The sequence below is a fragment of the Parambassis ranga genome, chromosome 5 (genome assembly GCF_900634625.1).
Source record: "Parambassis ranga chromosome 5, fParRan2.1, whole genome shotgun sequence".
NCBI classification, from domain to species: Eukaryota; Metazoa; Chordata; class Actinopteri; family Ambassidae; genus Parambassis; species Parambassis ranga.
Genome location: NC_041026.1, coordinates 15771216 through 15794799, shown reverse-complemented (window position 1 = coordinate 15794799; position 23584 = coordinate 15771216). Strand labels below are relative to the sequence as shown.

Below are 23584 nucleotides of genomic sequence, written 5' to 3'. Positions count from 1 at the left end.
ATCCATTGACTAAGCCAATGTTTAGGTGTTCAACTGCAAATTTCTTGTTTTGAGTATTTGATGAAGAATTCAAATGAAAATTGAGGCCATTATGGGCAAACATAAAAGCTGTGTCGGCCAGGCTTTATCCAAGCACTGCCAAGTCTCTCTCTCTTTAACCCTCAGGAAGTTTGCTACCGATTGTGAGAGAAAGAGGGAAAAAAAGACAAAAAGAGAGAAAGCAGAGGGGGTCTCTGCTAATGTAAGCACTCGGCACAAACGAAGGAAACTACCGACCTCACTCTTTCTTGAAGTAGAGGTCCACACCATTCACATGCCGCTCTCCCTCCTTCTTCCTCTCCCCCTCTCTGTATTCTGTTGAGACTGTTTATTTGTGGAGGATGGTGCTGTGGACTCCAGATGCTTGACCCAGCAGTCAGGTTGCCTGGTCACATAGATCTACAACTGTTTGTCTGAACTTGTTGTTCTGCATCCAAACAAACCTTAAAGGGCTCCTGCAGGTTGGTCAATTTACTCACTCACTCATTCTCACTTAGGTGAGGATATGTCCCACAGAAGTTGCATTCTTTTATAATTGTTTCTTCACAGTAAATTTAATTGCTCTTTCCCACTTAGAGTTTAAGTCAGGGAATGAGTATCTGTGATCTATGAATGAATGCAGTAGTGGAGTTGGAGGGAAAAGAACAGATAGAGGGGAGTACAGTAAAACTTGCTCCCTGTAACTGGGCCTCAATTTGTATGAAGGGAGTGGAGCTGCATGAACACACATGTGCGCACACACATAGAAACACAGACCACATTTGACAGGCTGACTGAAATAATTGCTACCTTCTAAACCGCGAAAAAGTGTTCACCGTATCATGCAGAAACACTTTACTACTGCATATCAAAGTCATTATCGTGAGTTAGGAGCTGGACTAAATGGCCCAATCTGTGTTATGTTATAACTGCAGTTACTTTAAGTCCCAAATTTTATCACTGCTTTTTCAACGATTAAAATATGACCTCATAGTTTGGAGAGTACAGAGGGATTTCTTTGTGGGAGGACGTAACTCTATTTCATATAGATATAGAGTTCCCAGCCAAGCTTCTTTTGCCTTAATGCTGCAGCCTATGGATGGACAGAGGGCTCCTCAGCCTGCATCGATGCTCCATTAGCACTGCAGGGTTTTCTGAGTTTTTATCTGACAGCAGTAAGTGCAGCTGGCTACAGGCACACTGGAGAGATAAAGTTGGTTTCTGCATGCAGGAAACCACTTCGGAGCTTTGAACTTGGTGCCCATTTGTCCCCCTGTGCAGAGATAAGTCTGGAGTTCATCCATGTTGGATAAAGTTGGAGTGTTCCTTCCCTTCTTTCTAGCACACAGAGAGAGTGTGTGAGCCTGTGTTTGTACCAGATGGTCTTATCAAACCTTCCAGCAATCTGAAATGTGAGCGCTTGTGTGTGTGTGTGTGTGTTAGGTCAGTATTAATAGCTTTTGCTAATCCTGCAGTGTGAGATACAGAAGCCCATTTACAATAGTCCCTTTTCTCTCCCTCGCTTCACTTTCCTTCTCAACCATTTTGTCTTGTCTCATGTTTTGAAACTGCAAAGATAGAATCAGTTTGGTGTGCCATCCAATGCACAGGATAAGCACATCTAAAAATGATAACACACCTCTCTTTCGTCTCTTTGACTGCTTCTCAGGAAACCTAATGGAGATTACCGCAGCTCTTCCATCTGCAAGGACCGTAGCCGGAGCCCTATCGAACGTGTGGTGTTGCCCACTGCTCTCGGAGTCCACAGTAACCACCTGTACAGCCACACCCATCACCACCACCACCTGGCCAGCTTAGCCAGCATGGACCAGCCACTGGCACTTACAAAAAACAGCATGGTGGAGTCGGCACGCAGCAACACAGCAGCTATGGCCACAGTGGCGCACACAGTCAGCACTGTGGAGCGCCAGCAGGTAATATGCGCATCCTGTTTTTTTGGCTCCAATACTGACCGCATTTTTTGTAAATCGTTGAGAGAAACCTCAATTCGGGTAGGTCCCCCACATGATGTGACTAATGTGCTTTCATTAGCTGAGCTTCTTGGTTAATGGGGGCTAGAAAAAGTTTCCTATTTGACTTTTAAGCAAAGAAATTATTTAAAAATCTGGTGGTGACTGAATCATCCTCTCTACCCCCAACTTCATTTAAATAATGGCTGTTCTGTTCTTCTTGTGTTTAAGGTTAACGTATCTGTATAATCGTTGCCCAGTAATTATGGGACTGCAATTTAACATGGTATTTTTGTTGCTGCTTCGCAGAATCGTCCTTCAGTGATCACATGTGCCCCCGCCAACAACCGCAACTGCAACCTTTCTCACTGTCCAGTCTCACACAATGGCTGCTCCAACCTCACTAACAACTACAGGAGAATCAACAGTGAGTGCACTCTTGCTCGCTCTGTATTCTGTTGTAATATAAGCCGAAGTAGCGAAGGTGATTACTAAACAGAGATTATAACCAGGTGACCTCTATTGGCTGCAGTTGTCTGTAAAAGTGGATATAATGTGGGAAACAATCTCATTTCCCATCCAGCTGATTTGTAGGAAAACTCTGCAATATCAAATCAGCCTCCAGAGAAAACACAGCAGCTCACACACTCCACAGACTGAGTTATATAACCAGTGATTCTAAAAGCAAAACATCCAAGTTTTCTGTCAGCTAGACTCAGAGATTCTGTTTATAGTACATTAGTTTATGATGGATCCCTAAAAATGGTTAATTTTACAGAGTTGCCTGTTGTCTCTACAAGTTACTCTAGTTCTCACCAAACACATCTGCTTTAGCCATCTTGTCTGTGAGTGTCAGGTTTTCTGTGGGTTGATAACTTCACTGTGGCTGTTTTTATGATCCCAGTGAAATCTCTATGATCTCATTGAGGTTAACAGTGAAATTTAAAACAGTGATTTAATATGAAAAAAACTGCAATGAAAAGTGGAATAGATGTTGGAGTTAGTATTTTTCCGTTGACCTAAAATGCACATAACCCGTGTTTAAACTGATGTGAAGCAATAAATTGCCCACTGACCATTATACGAGAGGAGTTGTGGGATGTTTCTCTTTTCATGATCAAAAGTAACCGAAAACTCTCTCCTCTCTTAAATAAGCCAACACAGCCTGTGACCCCGTGATTGAGGAACATTTCCGTCGCAGCCTTGGGAAGAACTACAAGGAGCCCGAGCCCACTGCCACCAACTCTGTGTCCATCACAGGCTCAGTGGACGACCACTTTGCCAAGGCGCTAGGCGAAACCTGGCTGCAGATCAAAAACAAGGGGAGTCCCTCATCGTCCGGCAGCAGCCCAAACTCCTCTCCCGACAGTCACATGGTCAACCATAACCACTCCCCTTCTGTCGTATCCTGAAGCGAGAGGGATTCGCCCCCCTGATTCCCCAACCCTCTCAATCATCTCAGCTCCAACATCCATGCCCCTTTCACTTTGGTCTGTCACCAGCATCCCACAGGGAATGCCTGCCTGCTGGTCTGCTAAAAACATCCAAAAGCCTCAACCCTGCTCTCTCACTGTGCACTCATAAGAGGATCAATCGAGCAATAATGACGTGGTTATTTTTCTCCCCCTCTGTCCTCTGGTATGGTCATGCCAGACAATAATCAGTAATGAGTGATGAGGGTTGGACTTGGGACTTGACCGGAGCATCAGCTTGCTCCTTCCAGTCATTACCATCCCTGCATGTCAAGCTTGGAGCTGAGCAAGTGTCTGTAGTTATATGTACATAAAGAGAGAGAGAGAGGAAAGGTGGTGTTTTAATTATTAATTTTCTTCTGTTTGTTTTTTTGTTTGTTCCTTTTAACAGTAGTTTTGTGTACAGCTTCTGCATTATGAGATGCCCAACTTTTAAAAGAAAAGTGAGAAAATAATCACAAACCACCTGACTGTGCTACCAAAGAAACCTCTGACGCTGCCATTCATCAATGCCCACCTCGAAAATACAAAACAAAAAGCTAAATGATGACCATCACTTAGTTCTCTCACCCTGCGATTGTCCTGGTGGTTCTGTTACTGCATGTTTGTACTCATGTGATGGACGTGGTCTGATTTGCACTACTGCCGGCATGTCAAATTTTGTGATCTGGTGCTGAACACACTGGCAATGACAAATGTTTTCATGCAGTTAGATAATAACCAAGATTTTTGGAAATCTAATTAACCCCTGTTTAAAACTCTACAGTTTTTAAACTACACACAATAAAAGCTAAGCAATTAACAATTGCCACATAATTTGGCATTTGCCCTGTTGCAACTGAAATATTGAGTACACAAACTGGCAGAACAGCAGCTTCTCTGTTTACCAGACTGATCGGTCCCCACCAGCACTTCACCACAGTGTCAGTGTCAGTATTGCTCTCTCTACTAAAGGCGGAGCAATAAATAAACTGATGAACTGGCTGTGCTTTAATGTATGGGGTCTATTCCTAAAAGGCTGAAAGTTGAAATATGAGTGGAAAGCGTGATCACAGGAAAGATGTATATAATATCTATATATGTATCGGTTTTGATTGTTTTTCGAACAAACAACACATCAAATAGTTGCCCTTTAGGTTTACAAGCACAGTCGGGATAATAGATCAGCTAACTGTGGTGGTTAATGGACATATTGAGGAGATCAGGGCTGACAATGAAGCCGAACAACCGGCTGTATGTTGAAGGTTGAGGAACAACGTGCTTCAATGTGTTTTAGAGGCTTAACTGCTGACAGTGATGAGGGGATAGATGACACTTTGTGGTTCAAAAACAACAATAAGAAAAAAATCTGGTTTCTCGACCGAGGAGAGAAGATTATTCAGATCTCTTCAAAAACGCCTTTGTTTTTTTTTTGATTCTTTGAACATGGGTGTCGTGATTATATTTGGCCTACACCCTGCTATCCTTTCCTCCCTCTCCTACACACTGTGGTTTGATAGATTTCTACAAGGTTTTAAGGGTAAACTAATGCTTTTTACAGATGCATGTTTTTTTTGTTTTGTTTTTAATAGCTGGTATCTATTAGTGTTTTTAGCATTTCAAACTTAAACTACTATTAGCCTTTTCATTCAGACGTTAGTTGTTACTTCTTTCGTTGTCAGTAACAGACATAGACGCTATTACACTCACTGCTGGGTCAGTTGTACTCCATATTATTATTGTTATTGTTATTTACAATTTTGTATTTTTTGTTTTCCATTAATATCAGTATGGTAACAAACATCTGTAGTGGGACAGCCTCCGGACAGGCTCTGTTAAATGATGAAGAGCTACGTTTCTCAAAACCACCTCAGCACAGACACTAAGTGGCTCATTCTGTCAGCAGAGCGACACCTGGGTCTGGTGTTTGGTTGGTTTTGGGATATGCTGCTCGTAAACGTTTTCTTAAAGATGTTGATACATCAGAGGTACAGTATGTTACAGCCTTCAGTGTGACAGAGCTGAGACACCAAATTGGCACAAATTAGCAGGATTTTCCTCAAAAGCTGTGCAGCCATCTTGAAATCATCACAAGCTTGGTGGACAGCAGGCTGGCGCGCTAAAGTGTTGTTTTACTTCAGAGTTGATGACATTGAGGTGTTATAGTTATGATTTAAAATAACATTTGGCAACCTAGCACATAGATGCTAGCAGACAAACCTAATTTGGCTGATAGATATCTAAATTAATGGCGTGCTGTCACATCTCTGTCAGCCTTCTTCAGCTGATGTTTTTGTGTGCTGACTTGGTGTCCAGACTTTTTTTTTTATTATTATTTCAGTGCTCTTTCTTTTCTGAGGAACATCGTTTTGTTTCTGTGATGACTGCAGTCTGAGGAAATTAATTTTACTCTGTAAGAGAACATGCGCCAAGGTGGCATACATTCCTCCTGTAGGGAACTTTGTACAGGCCTCGCGAGCACACACGCACACGCACACACACACAGCGCATCCACATCAACAGACAGAGCTGATAACCAGCCATGGCCGTCAGCGTCTTTACAAGGTGTCTCATGCTAAATGGCTATACTGTACGACAAAGGAACAACAAAACACTGAGGACATTCAGAGCATAGAACTTAACTGAACAAACAGGGGCTAGAAGAGACAGAAAGCGCAGATTCGTTTCATATCTTTGAGCTAAAGTAGCAATAGAGGTGATGAGGTTTGTTTGCTTTTGGTCATTTTTTTTTTACATCACATCTGATGAGTTTACCTGGAAGGTGTTCTCCATATTCTAATGTCCACACATTCCATCATCAGCTATCAGAGCAGATCCAACACAACCAGAAGTGACATTCAGATACCCAGTTTAACTTCTGTAACTAATTTAACCTTCATGTGCTACATGAGCAGTTTAGGGGGGTTTGGATGGGGAGCTGAAGCAGGCAGGTATGGAGGGGCAGGCGAAGCTTCGGGAGCTGAGCTCTTGTAAGCACTGTGAGCAAGGATGTGTTCAGCTGCCACTGAACCTCTCTTCAAGGTCTCACAGCGACGCCTTCCCCTCCTCTTAAGATTTATTTGGCTCTGATTAAGATTGGACATAGATAGAAAACACGAGGGAAAAGGGCTTGGTGTCCAGAGGATTTTGTTTTTTTATTATTATTGTTATCCTTTCTCATTATCATTTCACTACCACCCTATAGGTAGGAGGCTCTCTTTATGCTTCGGCACACACTCCCTACACACTGTAGGAAAATCACTTAATAAAAATACTTTTTTATAATAGGTAACTATAAGACCATCATTACGCTGTGCGTAACGAATGTACAGAGAAAAAAAATCGTAGGTATTTTTTGAGGAACAATTAATTTGTTAATGATATGTAGCTATTTAATTGTTTTTTTTCCCTGTCCTTATATTGTAATCATTGCATTTTCTTTTTTGTGAAAAAGTTGATCTTTTTTTGTTTATAGAGTTTGTCTTCTTAGAGTAAAAAGTTCAAGTGCAGGAACACAGTAAAACGTATGAAACCACCATAAGCCACAGGTGTGTCGGTGACAATCGCTACTTCCATTGGTCCCCATTGTTCTGCAATCATTTATCTGGTGTTCAATTATGTGACTTATGAGACATCTGAACAAAGGTTTTGTTACTGAAAAAAAGTTGATGGAACAATGATTGTGCCGCTAGCCCACTGTGTTTTGCTGGCCATTTCTAAAATAAGTATAAAAGATAATATTAAATAATGGGCTAGCAGGCATGTAAACATTAACAATTGTGGGTTTTGACGGTGTTGTTTTTGGTCTACAGATGGGAACTGGTCATATCCGACTGCATTTTCTGTACACGTTTTATGCTGAAGTTCATCTGCTTTGTTGCCAGTCAGTGAGGTCAAGATGATCTAAGCAGCAAATCAGATTTGGGGACGCCCCCCCCAAAGCTGTCGTCACAGCTCCCATCTGCAGAGTTTTGCATTAGTAATCCATGAAGTCTGAGCAGAAAAATCAAAGAGGACTGTACAACATTTTCCAGGTCCTTTTTTTTTTTGAAGTGGAAGTAGCATGTACTTAGTGGTAGTAATACTCTGAGCTGTTAAAAAAAAAAAAAAAAAAAAACTTCTGTCAAGAAACCATCAGTCAATTTGTGGCTCTGTGTCTCCTCCTACTAAAAAGGTTTTGGCAGGCCACCTTTTTTGTACGTTAAAGTAGCCTTGATGAACAATAAAGTGCTTTTAAACCACTGTAACTGTGTGGGCCTCGCTCTTCTGACTGCTTTAAGTGTGTTTGTGGTTGTTGGTTCATATGAAACATATTTTAGAAAGAAAATGCACCTTTGACAAAACAATTTTATTTATTCCATTTATTTTTGGTTAAATACAGAAGAGAATTTGCTCCATTTTAACTTAATTCTCCTCCGTAAATATCCGTCATTAGACAAACAGGACACAATGGGTGTAAGAAAAGCAATATGAAACAGCACAAAGACAAGCATGCATGAACACAAACAAACCAAAGGAGAGCTACAGCGTCTCCACTGACCTGGTTCCAGGTTGTCCACAGTAACTGAATCAATAAAAGGACGTGCAATAACGTGTGTGTGCAGGGTTCCTCACAGCAATACTCCTCAAGCTGGTTTTAGTATCAGCTGGACTGTATGTGTCACAGCTGTCTGTAAACACACAAGAAGACGGATGATTCTGCTGAAGTGTCATTTATCTGAAGCGAAACTAAATGAGTGAGCAGATGTGCTCAAAGTGAATGAATTGAATGTGTTGACCAGTGAGATCTGTATATATATATATATATATATAAATAAAATAATTGTGTGGCTCTCTGCTCTTGTCCTTATCTAACTGTAAAACAAGCAGTAAAAGCATTCTGTTGATTTAACTGCTCAGCTCTGAAGTTCTAATATTGGATCTAAATGGGCAATTTCAAAGCTTTTCAGTTGCTGTTATGAAAAGGCTTTTTTGTTATGTGCTCAGTTTTGATCATACAAACAAAAGATGTTTGTAATAGTGAGTTTGATAATAAAAAAAAGAGAGAGAAAAGATTGGAGTGTGGAGTCCTTCTGCGGCTCAGGGTTTGGTCCTCCAGTCCTTCAGATGCTTTCATCATCACTCATATCCCAAATCTAATGAGAATAAAAGACACAATGGAAGAAGACAAAATAAACACCTAGCATGGCGGTTATTTTTATGTCAACTAAACAATGTGTCCAAGGACTCCCACTCAGCTGTCAACTTGGAGTGCAAGTACCGTGAATTATCTAGAGGGGTGACATTTGTTTTTTTCCCTGTAAAAACAGCTTGGGAGGCCACGGATGTGAACAAGTTCTCCCAAAGGAGAGACACAAAATAAGCATTTGTACTCAGTACAGGATGAGGATGAACACAATGATGAAACCATTTTATAGAATTCTACTTCCTGTTGATGATTTAAAGGAGGAAAAAAGTCTTCATGCTAGCCTGTAGTCTTCTTTAAAGGGCTGCCACAAACCTTTAAGCACTTTAAATGTTTGGTTTTATCATCACCTCAAACATTAGATATTTCATATAGAATCATTTGTCCTAATCCCAACATCATGGCATCAGCCAGCCTTTTATATTCAGTGCCTTCTGGAACCCAGCACAGTACTATGTGTCACAGTCATGTCTACTGTACAGTATGTACAACACGCCGGGTCATAAGACATCGTTAATATTACAATAACATCCCTGTGTAAAGTGGTTTGCTTGACTTGAAGATGCCAGCAGAAACACACACTGTAATAATAGTAACAACGATCATACAGTAAAATCCTGATGCACGGTGACAGTAATACACAACAACAACGGGTGTTAGCCGCCTGCAGTTCTCCTTTTCTGTCTGCATGCAACAATTTGAAAACTATTACTCACAGTCACTGAGAGTTTGCCTAGCAGGAAGTTACACACAGACACGCACATGGAGGAACCTCCTTTGCAGCAGTGTGCAAGTAAACAACAGAGGCCTTCTCATGGCAGCAGATTCTTCACATTCTCGCTCCGTAAGACGTAATTCACATACCTCTAACACTGTCTGGAATGTTACACACACAGCTCTGAGCACACACACACACACAGTTTTGACACATACACGCTGCATTCCTCGGGATGAAACTTCTGCACAACTCAAAGAGCTGAAATGTAACACACTCAGTATAAAACAAAAAACTCTTAAGGCTTTCATGGAGCACATGTGCAGTCAGTCAGGTCAAAACTATGATGATAAAAAAATGAATTATCGATGATACAAAGACATAATAATAATAAAGTGACAATGAACATTTACATTTACAGTGACACAAGGTTGAACTTACAAGTTTGGTGACTAAGCAGATCTTACAATATAACGTCTCCCTGACTATTTCTGTCTAAAAACTGACACCATTCACTGGAGTACAAAGTGTAAAAAGACCATAATTACACACATTATTACTGTAGCTGTTACGACTACATCAAAGGGAACAGAACATGGAGGGAACAGCGCTCAATACTCAGAGGCAGTAATAGCTCTGACACGTCTGCTCAACATACGCCCTCAATAGTTCACAGAGGAGCTCTCAGTCACTTACACAGCACATCAGCATCACTAAAACTCATCTTTAGCTTTGAATCCCAAGACCGATGCAGCTCGGCTGAACCCTGGACTCAGAGTAATAATAGTAATAATAATGTTTTTATAAGTGCCCGAGCTGAGCAGCTGCACGACATGTGACTTTTATCTGGGAAAGCATCGTGCTGGTTTCACCTCTGAACACAAACAAGTTTATTCCTGTTTGAATACACTTGTACATGAAGAGCACAAACAACAATATGGAAGCCAAATACAGTCAAAGGGCTGAAATGATGCTCAGTGCTGAATACAGAAAACAGGAGGATTCACAGCATCCCGAAGAGGAGTGATAAACGGTGATCTTCAGTCCGGATCAGATTAGTTTTTGCTGTGACTCTATTGCACACAGTGTAAGAAGTACGGATCCACATGTGGCCAAAAGACATTTGTCCCAAGGACAAAGTGGTCCAACCGGTTCTGATGAAAATGAGCAGTGTTCTGCTGCTCAGTCTCTGCTCCTCATGTTTTATTTGCTTTTTTGTTGTTTTTTTTTTTCAGAACGTGAGTGCAGTTTCAGCAGAGTGTGGAGAAACGGGGACAAAAATTCATATCAAAGCTGGACGCTCTGCATTTCTGCTTCACTGCTGCTGGGGAGGCAGCCATCAAAAGGACAGCAAGCAAAGAGCTCTTTGAGTCAGAGCGACACCGGAGCCCCTCTCTGGATGGCTGCCATGCCGCAATGACCGTGTGTGTGTGTGAAATCTTTTGTACAAAATGGAAAGGGGCTGGTGGAGGTGGTGGGGATTTGAAGGGGGCAGAATCCTTATGTAACATGAATAGCTTGAACAAACTGAGGCCAACAACTTTACTACACTCTTTCAAGAATGACTGAATACTTCGGATGTTTCCTCAACCGTTTACCTGCAACACATAAGCAGATTTCTGTAAAGCCAAGATCAAAATATTCAAAATTTTGTCCAATCAGGGAGCTTTCTGATTTCACTAACTTGTTGTCATGTTGTCCATGTTCACAAAACAGAACCTTCAACATTAGGCCACAAACTTATCAGTCACTCCTTAGTCTGGCCCAGAACACAGGGTTAAGCCTCTGGCCTGTAAAACCTGCACTCTGTGCAAGTAAAGAAACCACGGCAACAGTAACCAGGGGAACAAAGGCAGGTATTATGAAATAATTCAATTAATAAGAAAACAAACTGCTCTAGCTAGAAATGAAGATCTGTTTTGACTGGCTGACCCCTTCACTGTACACACAAAGACACACAAACACACACACCATGACAGCGCCTCAAAGGGATTGGCAGGAACACAATCATCAACATATCGTTAACTTTGAAGCAGCCTTATCACTTCAAGACCTTGAGTCACTGCAGGTTAAAAAGTGTGTGTGTAAGTGTGTGTAAGTGTGTGTGTGTGTGTGTGTGTGTGTGTAAGTGTGTGTAGGGGGGGTTGTTGTTGGATGTTTTCTAAAATCCAGCAGTAAGCTGCATGTAATCATTGTGCGAATGTGTTTGTGTTTGTAATCAGTTGGGCTCCGGCTGATATGACATGTATAATCCAGGCTAGTTGTTGAAACAAGGCTGAGACCTGATCAGATAGGGGCAGGTTTTAGCTGGAAGCTGAGGCTGGTGGAATCACAGCCAACACTCTGCTGCTGCTGATTACTGCCCCCCCCCACCCCACAAATACAGCTCAAGCCTCAGCGTGAGGCGCTCTTTAGCACTCTGCAGGCCTCGGGCCACAGCTGAAGTAACACCAGGGCGACAGTATTTACGCTTGAGTTTTTCGGATTCGCAGCGTTTTTTCTTTCTTTTCTTTCTCTACATTTACCGACCATCCCGGCGTTGCTGCTGCTCCTCTAAAACACAGAGCCTATTTACAGGAACACATCCTATGTGCGGGTGGCCCCAGTGGGAATCCAACCTCTAAAGCCATTTAGCTAGGCAGCACTACACAACCACTGATGGGCTTTGCTATTAAACACACATCTGTTTTACATATTAGAACTGACACCAAAGCACAAAGCGCAAAGTCAAGCTTTCATCATGGAGACTGGCTCCATCTGATATGCAATTAGAGGACCACACAGAGTGATGTGGTTTATGGCTGCTGGATACAACAGTGACTCTGTGCTGCTGCTGGAGGAGGAGGAGGAGAAGTTAGGCCATCTGAATGTTCTTGTGATCTTAAACCTGCTAGGAAGTTGTTCTTCTTTCCACAGCAGGCAGCTAAATGAAGCGCTCTTCACTCTTTGATGAGTTATTGCACTATTAAAGTCTGTAAATCAGTCCTCTCTTTGTAGCAGCCATTGAAGTGTGCACAAGGTGATGTGATAAATATCTCTCAGTTCAAAGTGTGGTGTTAAATTCAACAGAGCCTTATATAGGTATATATATATATATATATATATATATAGGTTAGAGCTCTTCACTTACAGACACAAGGTTATTACCTAATTTCCCTACAGGGATTAATAAAGTCATTTTTAATCTTAATCTTTAATCTCTCTTTCAGCTATTCCTTATTTGCTCTCTTTGTCTTGGCTCTGCTGAGTTGCTGTTTTTCTTTATCACTGAATGATGGTTCAGCATCAGAAGCATGGCTGACAGTTCTTTACTTTCTAAATGAATTAGGGACATCCCGATCAGGTTTTTTGCCCGCAAGTCAGAGTCCGAGTCATTTGATTTTGAGTATCTGCTGAAACCGAGTCCCAACCCGATATTCAACCCAGTCTCAGAACCCAGGAACTCTCGCACCCGAACCAACAATCACACCCCTACACTACAAGCCGGAGAGCCATGCTGCGCAGCACTATACTGGATTAATCCATGGAAACGCATTAGCGTTGACAGCCCTAATACATATATATCCGAGTCCTAATTGGGAGGTAACTTTCGATTCCGATCAAGTCTGAAACCACATAATCGGGCCTGATTTCCAAACGTGATTGAATCAGGAAATCCCTAACATGAATATTATATGAAAGGTACTGTTCACATGTGCATATCCACTCACAATGAGGCTGTCTGTCTTTCTGAATTAAAGCATTTCAAACATGGCTAAGGGGTGTCAGCCATGGAGATTCTTGACCTGGAGAGGCCTTTGAAGCTTTACGTTGATAAAAGAGGGGATTCTGACCCTTTAATTCGTCTCATAAGCCCCCTTTAGGGCAGGTTTTACATCAAGAAGGTAGCAAACTTGTTTAGTAGTTAGTCTTTCATCTATTTTTCTGTTTATAGTTTCCATTCCACCTTCTCCTTGTTCATTGCTGTTGTATCTGTTCTCTAACCATAATCCATCATGGAAACACACACACTATACTTAGGAAACACACTGGAAATTACCTAAACAGTGACAACAATAGCAGGTGTGTGTGTGTGTGTTTGTGAGATCATAGTGCTGAAATACATGCGCATAATCACTCACACACTCAAAGACAGCACACCTGAATTCTCTCTCTCTCTCTCTCTCTCTCTCTCTCTCTCTCTGTGTGGCTTTAGGCAGGGTGATGTAAATAAATAATGCAGTTTGGGTGTAGCCACTCTGAGGATTCAGTTCCCGGCACGGAGGAGTATTCGGCTGTGAAACGGCAGCACTTTGAAGTACAAAAGGAGCGATAAGCTGAGCAGTCACCTGAGGGGCGGCTCATGGAGCCACTTTTATCTGGTTGGACTGGTACTTATGGTGTTAAAAAATAAAAAAAGAAAGAAGAAAAAACTTTTCAAAATCTGTGGCTTTGGGCTCAGTTGAAACTGAGCATCTTAAGTCCATGTCTTTGTTTAGTGTCTGTCCTTTGAAAATAAACAAGATTAAGATTAAGAAACCTTTATTAGTCCCACAATGGGGAAATTGCATCCACACTAAGAATGGCAAAGCAAAGTCTTTCGACAGCTAAGAAAATTATTTATCTTCGTCTAATTATGTCTCCATCAGGTGGCTGATGTTTTTCCTTAGTTCATCAGGTTATACTCTGTTTTAGGACTAAACATCACACACTGTAAGATGGATGGGACCTCTGTAATGTCATCCTTACACCGGATTCATACCAGCTGTGAAACAACTGTGGAACGGAAGCACAACATCAATCCCCACCAGACGCGTTTCTGAAGTGTACAAGCTCCCACGAGATTCACAAGATCCTGTAGTAATCTGCCTGTTTACCTGATGGTTAAGGTCCTCTCTACATGGGGGGTACAGAGCAAGTAACTGAAAACTCTTGTTTACACGTTTCTCATGTTCCAATCTCTGCCTTTTCCTTTCTGCTGTTATCTGTATAAAAACCAAGTTAAATCATAAAATGCTGGTTCTCTACTTCCAAAATGAATCTCTCCTCGCACATGGCTGTGTTTCTCTGCCAGTTACGATGTTAAATCAGTGAGAGTTCAGACACAACATTTTAGTTTGAAAATCTAAAGGAAACTCTCCGGTGTTCTGGTGCCTGACTTGGTGGTTGGTGCAAATTGACAAGTCTTGGGCGTGACACAGCTCAAAAATACAAACGGTGCGTATCTCTCACAGAGCAGCATGAGCTACGTTTCTTTGATGCTCTGTTGGCGCCTGGTGTAAATACTCTCATTGACTAAAATGGAAGCATTCTGTAATGCTTCTGGTGTAAATCCGGCTTCAGCATTTCTGATTAGCGATTTTGGAGCTCAGTGTGAAGGCTCCAGCCATCACATTCCAACTCCACCTAACTCCTCTAACTCCCAGTTAATCCAAAAATTCTACAAAAAGGTAGACCATGAGTGGAGCTGAGACAGGTGCTGGATGCAAATGCAGAAAGCTTACAAACTGTAATGGCATCCAACTGTGAATCAAAGCAGCCGCGCTCCCAACGACAGATAACTGTAAAGCACTAAAAACAACTCAAATAATCTAGACTCAAATAGTTCTAGAAAAAAAAACCTCCCTGACTTTTTTCTTGAGCATGTCACTTTTTTGTCTTATGTATTACTCACTGATCTGAAAGTCTTGTGTGAAACCAGGACATGCGGTCATGTCTGCATTGAGTCCCAAACTGTTTTCCATGTCCTTTCTCTGTACCCCGTTGGCAGTACTGACATTTGGAAAGCAAAACATTACGTTGATTCCATGGTGTTCTGTTTATTACCAAGAATAACTGTGACAGACAGCAGGACAGAGCTGCCTGAGATGTCACCCGTCTTGTGACACCCCTGTCCAGCTGAGGCAGCACCTGTCACCAGGAAGGAAGAAGTGCTGCATGCCATGTGATGTGGAAGGCCTGTCAGGGTAACTGCATGTGGCTCTGCAAGACAGGCAGCAAATCTCAGCGGCCCACATTTCTATTCCACTAGGTGTGCAAACGCAGGATGTGTTGCGCCTCAAAGCTCCGCAGATTTGCTCTTTTATATAAGGTCTTAGCGTCATCTGGATACCACCTCTACTGATCCCTCAAAATATTACATCAGGTTTCAGATGGCTCTCTGGTTATTACATTTCCTTCTATATTAATCATAAAGCACATGTCTTGTAGAAGAGTACATTGTTTGAAGCTGTAATAAGTTTGTGTTCTTCTACTTGAACACAAATCTTCATTAACAAAGTCATTGACCCATCAAGGCTTGTAAGGCAGGTCAAGAATTTTCTATTATAATTATCAGCTGATGATAATTGTGGAGCTGATAAATGTTGTCTGAAGAGGGCTCCCCTCCAAGAAGCTGATTAAGAGAAAACAGTAAGGAGAGAAAATCTAAAAGAACAAGAATATAAAATTCCTCATCTTCTGGGCAGAGAGTCAAACCACCTCTCCCCACGGTGGATGTATCATCTAACTATGCAGCAGTGATGCACAAACATCTGGATGAGTCATTTTAGAAACAGAGAAAGCTGCGCCTCCATCACCAGAGGTACTGTATGTTTGGAGAAAACCGGCCAGCTCATTTGATGAACTGGAGACTTTGCCAGTTGTTAAGCTAGTGGTACATAAAACATTACACAGATTCCACTAAATATCAGCAGACTCTGGAAGAAAATGACAACAAAGTTGAAGTGAAGAGAAGCTGGCTTCTATATCAGGACATTGACCTCAAAATCTACCATGAAGTGCTTCAAAATGCTCGAACATCTCTGAAAATGAATAAAGACTGGCTGAATGAACGCTTACAAGCAGAATTGGAATTGTGTCACAACAGGCTGGCAACACATTTATTTCAGTCACCACCCATTTCTGCCACACTGCTGGAAATAATATTTTGATCAAATAAACATTCAGAGTTAATCCTGGTCCGGGCAGACACTGTGTCATGTTCCTGTAGAGATCAACTAGCATTAAGAGTGTTAAACCTGATTGTGTATGAGTCTCCTCTTCCAGTAACACACTTAGATTACCACAAAAACACATGTGCAACACACAGCAAATCCACACACGCACACACACACCCAAGTGTGCATGTGCATACCTCCCCTCAGCAGAGAGTGACTTCATTCAGCCCAACGTAACACCGACTGCTGCTGCACCATGCTGCATTCCCAGCTACATTCCTGAATTCCCCCTCACATCATTCCTGCAGAATGTGGTGGGAATGAGGAGTGTGGTGCTTTCAGCAGTTTAAAGAGGGGTGAAAAGGTCAGGGGAAATCCAGACTCTCAGATGTCATCGTTTTTCTACCAGTATCGTCACATTTTTCATCCATCTGTCTTTCTGTTGCAAAAATAAGCACTGAGCACATGGGTACAACCATTAGGGCTCCTGTACTCTAAGAGCAAGAACGCTATATGACATTTTTATAGAGGTATGCTTTACATCTTTTAAAGAATAATTATTTTATTTTAAGTTCAACTGAGGCTACATCCCCTAAAGGAGGAGGTCTGTAGGTGTAGCCTACGAAGGTTGCACCAACAGCAGCTAAACAGGACGGTCTAGTCTATGGAAGACTTCCTGTTTATTGTGATGCACTGCTCCTGTAGTCTAGCATCCTGCAGTTGATATTTTTACATTTTAAAGTGTACTCTTTGGCCATTAAACATCCGTTTGTGGAACCTGCTTTAAAAGAATCCAGCAGTTACTGGTGCACAATGAATTCTGGGAAACGTTGTACGTACGTACTAGGATAACGTTTATTACCATGACTTCAAAAAGGGACACTGTTGCCATGCTACTTTGATGCAACTGGTCCTTTAGAGCAGATGCAGATGGCAGCAGCTCAACTGGGTCATAGCTACAGTGTGGAGCACAATCAGATGATGGAGATAAGCAGCATCCATGCTGCACCTCTGAGAAAGAGTTAGGAGTTAGACGTGTTCTCAATATGAAAATGAGCCTTAAACACATCAGGCAGTAGAGAAGGCAGCAGGATTAAGCAGCTAACCTTATGTAAATGCTGACTGCAGCACAAAAAGTATACAAGGAGGATTTAATATGGGACACTTCAGCCCACGTGTGATGGGCTGCACACTAGTTTGTGAGAAATCTAAGGAAACAGTTAAAACACTGCAGGACTCTAAAGCTCCTAATGCCTTCTGTTTAATAAAGTAATGTCTCCAGGCAGCATGTACACATCCACACAATAAGCAGAGCTTTAACTAATATTGCTCAGCAGTAAAAACACTCATTTGATAAAGTGGTTCCAGATGCCTCACTGGATATAGGACATGGGGCCTTGTGTGATCTAGATTTGAAGCTGTAGGTGTGTCCATCCATGTGGATGTCGCTTCCTACAACAGGGACTTTATGAATTGTTTATATGTTTAAAAAAGTACACACGGAGCAGCTCCAGCATACTACTTAGATGTCATATTTCTGTATCAATTATTAAATGTAATACATAAGTACAACATTACCTGTGTTTCTTTACTGTGACTATACATCATTTTGAAGGAGACGTTCAGGTTTGAAGCCCCTTATGACATCAGAAGGGATAAAACTATGCCCTGGCAGCTATTTTTACAAGTTTCCAAATTAGGTCAGTGGTCCTTCGCCTTTCTCTACACAGACAAACTAGTGACTTCCGACAGTACGCAGTGTCTATAACACACAGGTGTGTACTCATACTTATACATACTGTGAACAAGTCTTAATATACTATATAGAATAATACTATATAGCAGCAGCAGCAACTCATCTATGAACTCAGCACGAACAAGCCAAAAACATGGGATGCACAAGCATTGTAGGACAATGAAAACTCTGACTTGTTACTATTGCACAAGAGATCCTACAAAGCACCAAAGGTCCTCTTCCTGCCTGTAATCTGAGTGGACATCCTACAAGACACTACTACTACTACACAAGGCAGCAGCATTTATTCTTCGTGTTGATGGAAAAGCAAGCCGAAGTTGTTTTTCCACGTCTGACATCTCTCTCTAGTATGTCTTGACTGAGATCAGTCAGGTTTTAGCAGCTCAGCCCCCCTCTGAATTTTAAATAATTGCTCTGTGCTCTTCCAATTCCTGCAGCGATCCTCTGTGTTCTCCGTGGTGTCCTCATTGTTCCGAGCCTGCAGGTCTCAGGGGGGGAACACGTAGAACATGATGTGTGTGTGTGTGTGTGTGTGTGTGTGTGTATGTGTGTGTGTGTGTGTGTGTGTGTGTGTGTGTGTGTGTGCATGCACTGGGTACATGTTGTATTCACTGAGACTTGGGACAGGAAAAGGAAAAGAGGATGGGTGGAGACAGGAAGAGGAGGGAAACCTAACTTAACCTGGCTGCTCAGTTAACACACGTCCTCCTCAGTGAGATCAAAATCTGAGCCACACACCCACATTTAACACTTTTACACTGACTTCATGTGACTCATGTAATGTGACTACAACACGCTGTACTAGACAGATTGGCGCGGTAGTTTTCAGAGGGTCAGAGCAGGCCGAGTATTTCAGAAATGAACAATTAAAGACCATGATGTGGTTCTGGTGGCAGAGTAATGATATTTTTTATATTATTTAACAACGTTGTATCCATTACAAAAGCTTAGATCATTTAGTGATTGTGTGTTAAGCCAACAAATGATGTCTCTGACACACAACATTCAGCTATATTAGGCTCTGACCACACTACAGAATGTATATACTAACGGATGGACTGTTTGTTTCTGAAGAGCAGTTCTGTTCCTGTTTAAGCCTGATTTACACCGGAAGCGTAACAAAAACGGCCGCGGTGAAACACTTTCATTGTAATCAATGAGAGTATTTACACCAGATGTGTAGCACAGCGTTTCAGAAGCGTAGCTACGTGCCCCCCATCCAAAAGATAGACGCCGGTTCCATTTTTGAGCTCTGTCATGCCCATGATGCATGAACTTGCACCGACCAGATCGAGCAGACGGGAAGTCAGGCACTAGAACACCAGCGATTTTTTTGTTAGATCTTCAAAACAAACCGCTGTTTGTCTGAATTCTCAACGCAGCCGCAGCCATGTACGAGGAGAGACTTTATTTTGGAAGTAGAGAAACAGCATTTTATATCACAGAAAGGAAAAGGCAGGGAGAGAAGAAGCAACTGTTTTCAGAGTGAAGGTGAGAAGCTGCTCTGTGTGTACATGTGCTGATGGTGTAAACAGAGGTCTCAGTAACATGCTCTGTAACCCAACCTGATACATGTAGAGAGGACATTAACCATCAGTGTTGGTTGCACCCCGAGGCCTTGCAGGAGAACTACAGTTTTTAACCCTTGGGTTAAACACCAGTACACAGCTCCAATGTAGGGAGAACTGTTAGTCAAACTGTGGAGTAAACCAAGAGATGTCTTTTTTAATCTTCTTCCCCAGCAAAGGCTGTGCACATGACCCATAATGCAACTTGATTCCAATGAGGAGTGGGCTACAGAGCCCCGGAGGGCTCCCTTCTTTCTGCACACACTTCTTTCAAACTTGTAGTTTTTAGACCTAACTGATACTGACTCATGTGTCATGGCTGGAGGCAATGTTCCAGACTTCACACACTTCACACATCTCCAAAGGCTTTACACAACTTGTTTTTTTTCCCCATATATGCAGTAGCACTCCCTGAGAAATGCATGTGTAGAGCCAGTGGAGTTCCCCATATGTACATACCTGTACGGTAGGTTGCACATGTTTATGACAAAAATCTGAACTGAGAGACTAAAACAAAGCCAGAGGAAGCTTGAGAGAGGCAAACAGTTGAAGATAGGAAAAGGAACATCAGGGGGAAAGTGAGGGATAACAGCGCAGGGAGGGAAAGTGGTCTGACACTGTCAAAAAAAAGTAAAAGAGATGGTTTAGAGGAGCTCTGGTGGGAACAGAGTTAATGTTCAGGTCCCAGCAGAGGTCACGTCCCCTGGCTATGTTTTCATAAACTCCCGAGTCTCAGGGTAATCAAACAAAGTGCCGGCATCCTCAGCGCACAGCCCAGATAACGCACTTCAGAATCAAACTTCATAACAAGAGACAGGACGAACCAGGAAGTGATGCAGCATCCACTTTTTCTTTTCCCTCCTTTTCCGCTCTTCTAATGAAGGGCGGACATTTGCTGCTCTTCCCACTTATCTGTACTTTTAAGTCGGGCAGACTCCATTGACACCACCACCACCTCCCCTTTCTCCCCCTTTTTTCTCCCAGAGTCATTAAGACCAGCTACAACAACAAGTGGAGTCTCTCTCGGCTGGGTGTGGTGGCCTGCAGAGCAACAGCTGGGTCCTGTTGTTTCTCCAGAGACACCAATGGACTGCTCGCCCTCCTTTTCAGGACAACTCTTCCTCCATGGCCCTAATTTTCTCTTTGATATTCAGGGATTCTGATTTCATTTTTTCTAGGATTTTGACCATTTTCTAGGCAAAGCATCTGCTGCCTTTCTCTGAAACTCTTCACAGATTTTCTTGGAATTAAACCACTTTGTAAAACGACTGACACATCATCTCTTTTAAGTCGTCGTCTCTAAAAAAGTTTACTTTTCTCCTTTTCCATCTGCCTCGCTTGTGCTTTTCTGTTCTTTGTCTCACTCAATCTGTCAGTCTCCATCTCCCACTTCCCTTCCCTCTTCCTCTCTCCCACTAACTCTCCCCCTGGTCCCTCATTTCCCTCTGACACATTTCCTGCACACACTTGTGAGTCATACAAGGATTTCACAATGCCACACATTTCTCATACTTAACTAAACAATAAGGGTAAAAATGTCACAACAACAACGTACGTTAATATGTGTGATAGTATATAAACACAAAGAAGTCGTCAACATTTTGAAACCTTTTGGAAGTATGGTGAACGCATGAATGTACAACTACTCTACCTAATGAAGCATTTTGAGCGTGCAACTAACCAAATGGCAACTTCAGAGGCTGTGTATGTGTGTGTTGCCAGTTCAGACCTGCCCTAGGTTTAATTAGAAGTGTGAGTCAAAGCCAACTGACGTGTGGTCAGAGCAGCAATCAAACACAAGTAGGGCCCCATGGGCAACATGTACGCACGTAGGCACGCGCACACATCTCTCTCTCTCTCACACACACACACACACACACACACGTGTAACAGACACCCTTTAAGGGAGAGAAAATGATGAAATCTTTTCTTCTCTGTTGTTTTAAAAGATGTCAGCCTCAAAGGGAGAGTTAATGCTCTTCAAACTATCCAATCTCCAGGAAGCTAGAAACTCTGACACACACAGTTCACAAAAGAGGGCAGAGTGCCTAGTAAACCACAGTTGAGGCAATCTTTGATCTGATGCTAAGGACAGCAGACAGCCGGAGTCTTTCATTACTTCACTCTGTGAATCAATCACTGACAACAACTTCTTTTTCACAGGATGAGCCAAACTTCATATTTGAAAACTGCATGGATGGTAATGTCGCCAAATTGTTTTTTTTTTTTTAATCAATCACACAGATCGATCAAAAGAGCCAAAATTGCTGAACTCAAATTACCGATTGAGCTACTCAGAAGGGGACAAATTTTCTTCTTTTTGTAATGGAAATGTGTCTTTAAATTGCTTTTTCACAGGAAAATTAGGTCAGATAAAACGATGCCAGTCAAGTCGTCCTGTTAGTCAAAGATATAGAGAACACACATGCATATACAAGAAAAATACATACATACACACACATACACACAATAAGTATCATGTGCATGACTGCATGATGTATTATTTGTGTCTGTGTGTATAATTATCTGAACCAGAGGGCTGATGCTATCACTGCCGTCCATGTGCAGGGCAGAACAGCATCGAGGGGGAAAGATAAGAAGCGGCATTATGGCCAGATGTGTGTGTGTGTATTTTTCCCCTCTTAGAGCTCTAGGGCAGATTACCTGTGACCAGCAAAGCAAGCCAGAATCAGGCTACACAAGATTTAGACATGCACATACAGGCCCACAGACACACACACAGAGGCCAGCTCTTATCTCTGCCTTTGATGCAACAGAAACAACAAAATAAACAGTCCTGCACTCCAAAAGGATCCATAAAAGTACTTTTGCAGTTTAACGTAGATCTGCCTATGAACTCTATTTTATAATAATCGTATTTGATCATTTAAAAATGGTTTAAACTTTATAGATAAAAAGTAAAGACCATTACATTTGGCTGCAGAGTGAGCGTCTTGGCCATCTGTTACTACCGCTCAGCTAACAGTCATAAATATATCAAGTGAATGGTAGTTTGCACTGTATCAAACAATGGAGCATTTCCACACACACAATCTGTGTTTCACCTACTGATAACATTCACTTCCTGAAGTTTCAATGGAATGATTTATCAGCTGTATATAGTGGGATACAGGTGGCACACTTGACCTACATGAGAAGCCCCTCAGGTAAACAACACTTAGATTCAGATTTTCTATTTAGGAAATATAGGCCATTTACAGCAAACACTAAGAGTGCACACGTTTCACCTTTTGCACTTGGGCCTGGTTACAATTACTGCACTGACTTGTACAATTCTTCCTCATAGCACAATAACCTGCTACTCACTGTTTGGAGTCTGATAAGCCTTCTACTTATCAGAATCATCTGTTTATCATACCAGACTTCCTGGATCAAATTTCACACCTGTTACCTGGAGTCACCCGGTCGTTATAACACTAACTAAGTTAAAAACGAACTAATAGACTACCAATAGACAACTTTTTTGGACACCAAGGCATGTAAAGTTGGCAATTTATTGATATACTTTTGAAGGCAGCCTCAAGTGGCCAATTAAGGAACTGCATTTTTTTTCTCTTCAGCATCTGATGTATTTTTCAGCCCTGGAGGCGAACAGATATAAAATGTTGATGATAAAAATATAGAAATCTTTTTTTAAATCACCAAGTCACTAAATTGTATGCTAAATGGAAGGAATGTGTTTTAATATAGAGCTGCATACCTGAGATATATACATCTGTAACAGATCCATGTGTTATGCCAGTGAGTGATGGGGGAGGGGGGGGGGTGCTGCTTTCGGAAGTGAACGTCTATTCTAAAAGTGCAAAGCTGACACAGATACAGAAATAGTTGTTAAAAGCCACCGAACAGGAGGAAGAGCGGGAGCTAAACATGGACAACCAGACTACCACTCAGCCTTCTGCAGCCCAGTCATCTGTCTGTCTGCCTGTCTGTCTTTTCATACACGCAGCCAGCTGCCAGGCTTGAAGGAGGCATCACTCTGG

General features: G+C 42.0%; 2 protein-coding genes across 4 annotated transcripts in view; one reads left to right on the top strand and one right to left on the bottom strand.

Moving 5' to 3' along the window:
- vgll4b (vestigial-like family member 4b) overlaps positions 1 to 7681 on the top strand; it is a 31959-nt gene extending 24278 nt beyond the window's left edge. For both annotated transcript variants that reach the window (XM_028406935.1, XM_028406934.1), the window contains 3 exons: positions 1688 to 1952; positions 2298 to 2415; positions 3144 to 7681. In XM_028406935.1, coding sequence (XP_028262736.1) covers positions 1688 to 1952; positions 2298 to 2415; positions 3144 to 3400 — 640 coding nt within the window. In that variant the 3' untranslated portion in view covers positions 3401 to 7681. The remainder of the gene's footprint in view (positions 1 to 1687; positions 1953 to 2297; positions 2416 to 3143) is intronic.
- A 104-nt stretch (positions 7682 to 7785) lies between these two features.
- Positions 7786 to 23584, bottom strand: part of atg7 (ATG7 autophagy related 7 homolog (S. cerevisiae)) — a 48094-nt gene continuing 32295 nt past the window's right edge. For both annotated transcript variants that reach the window (XM_028406930.1, XM_028406931.1), the window contains exon 19: positions 7786 to 8574. In XM_028406930.1, coding sequence (XP_028262731.1) covers positions 8542 to 8574 — 33 coding nt within the window. In that variant the 3' untranslated portion in view covers positions 7786 to 8541. The remainder of the gene's footprint in view (positions 8575 to 23584) is intronic.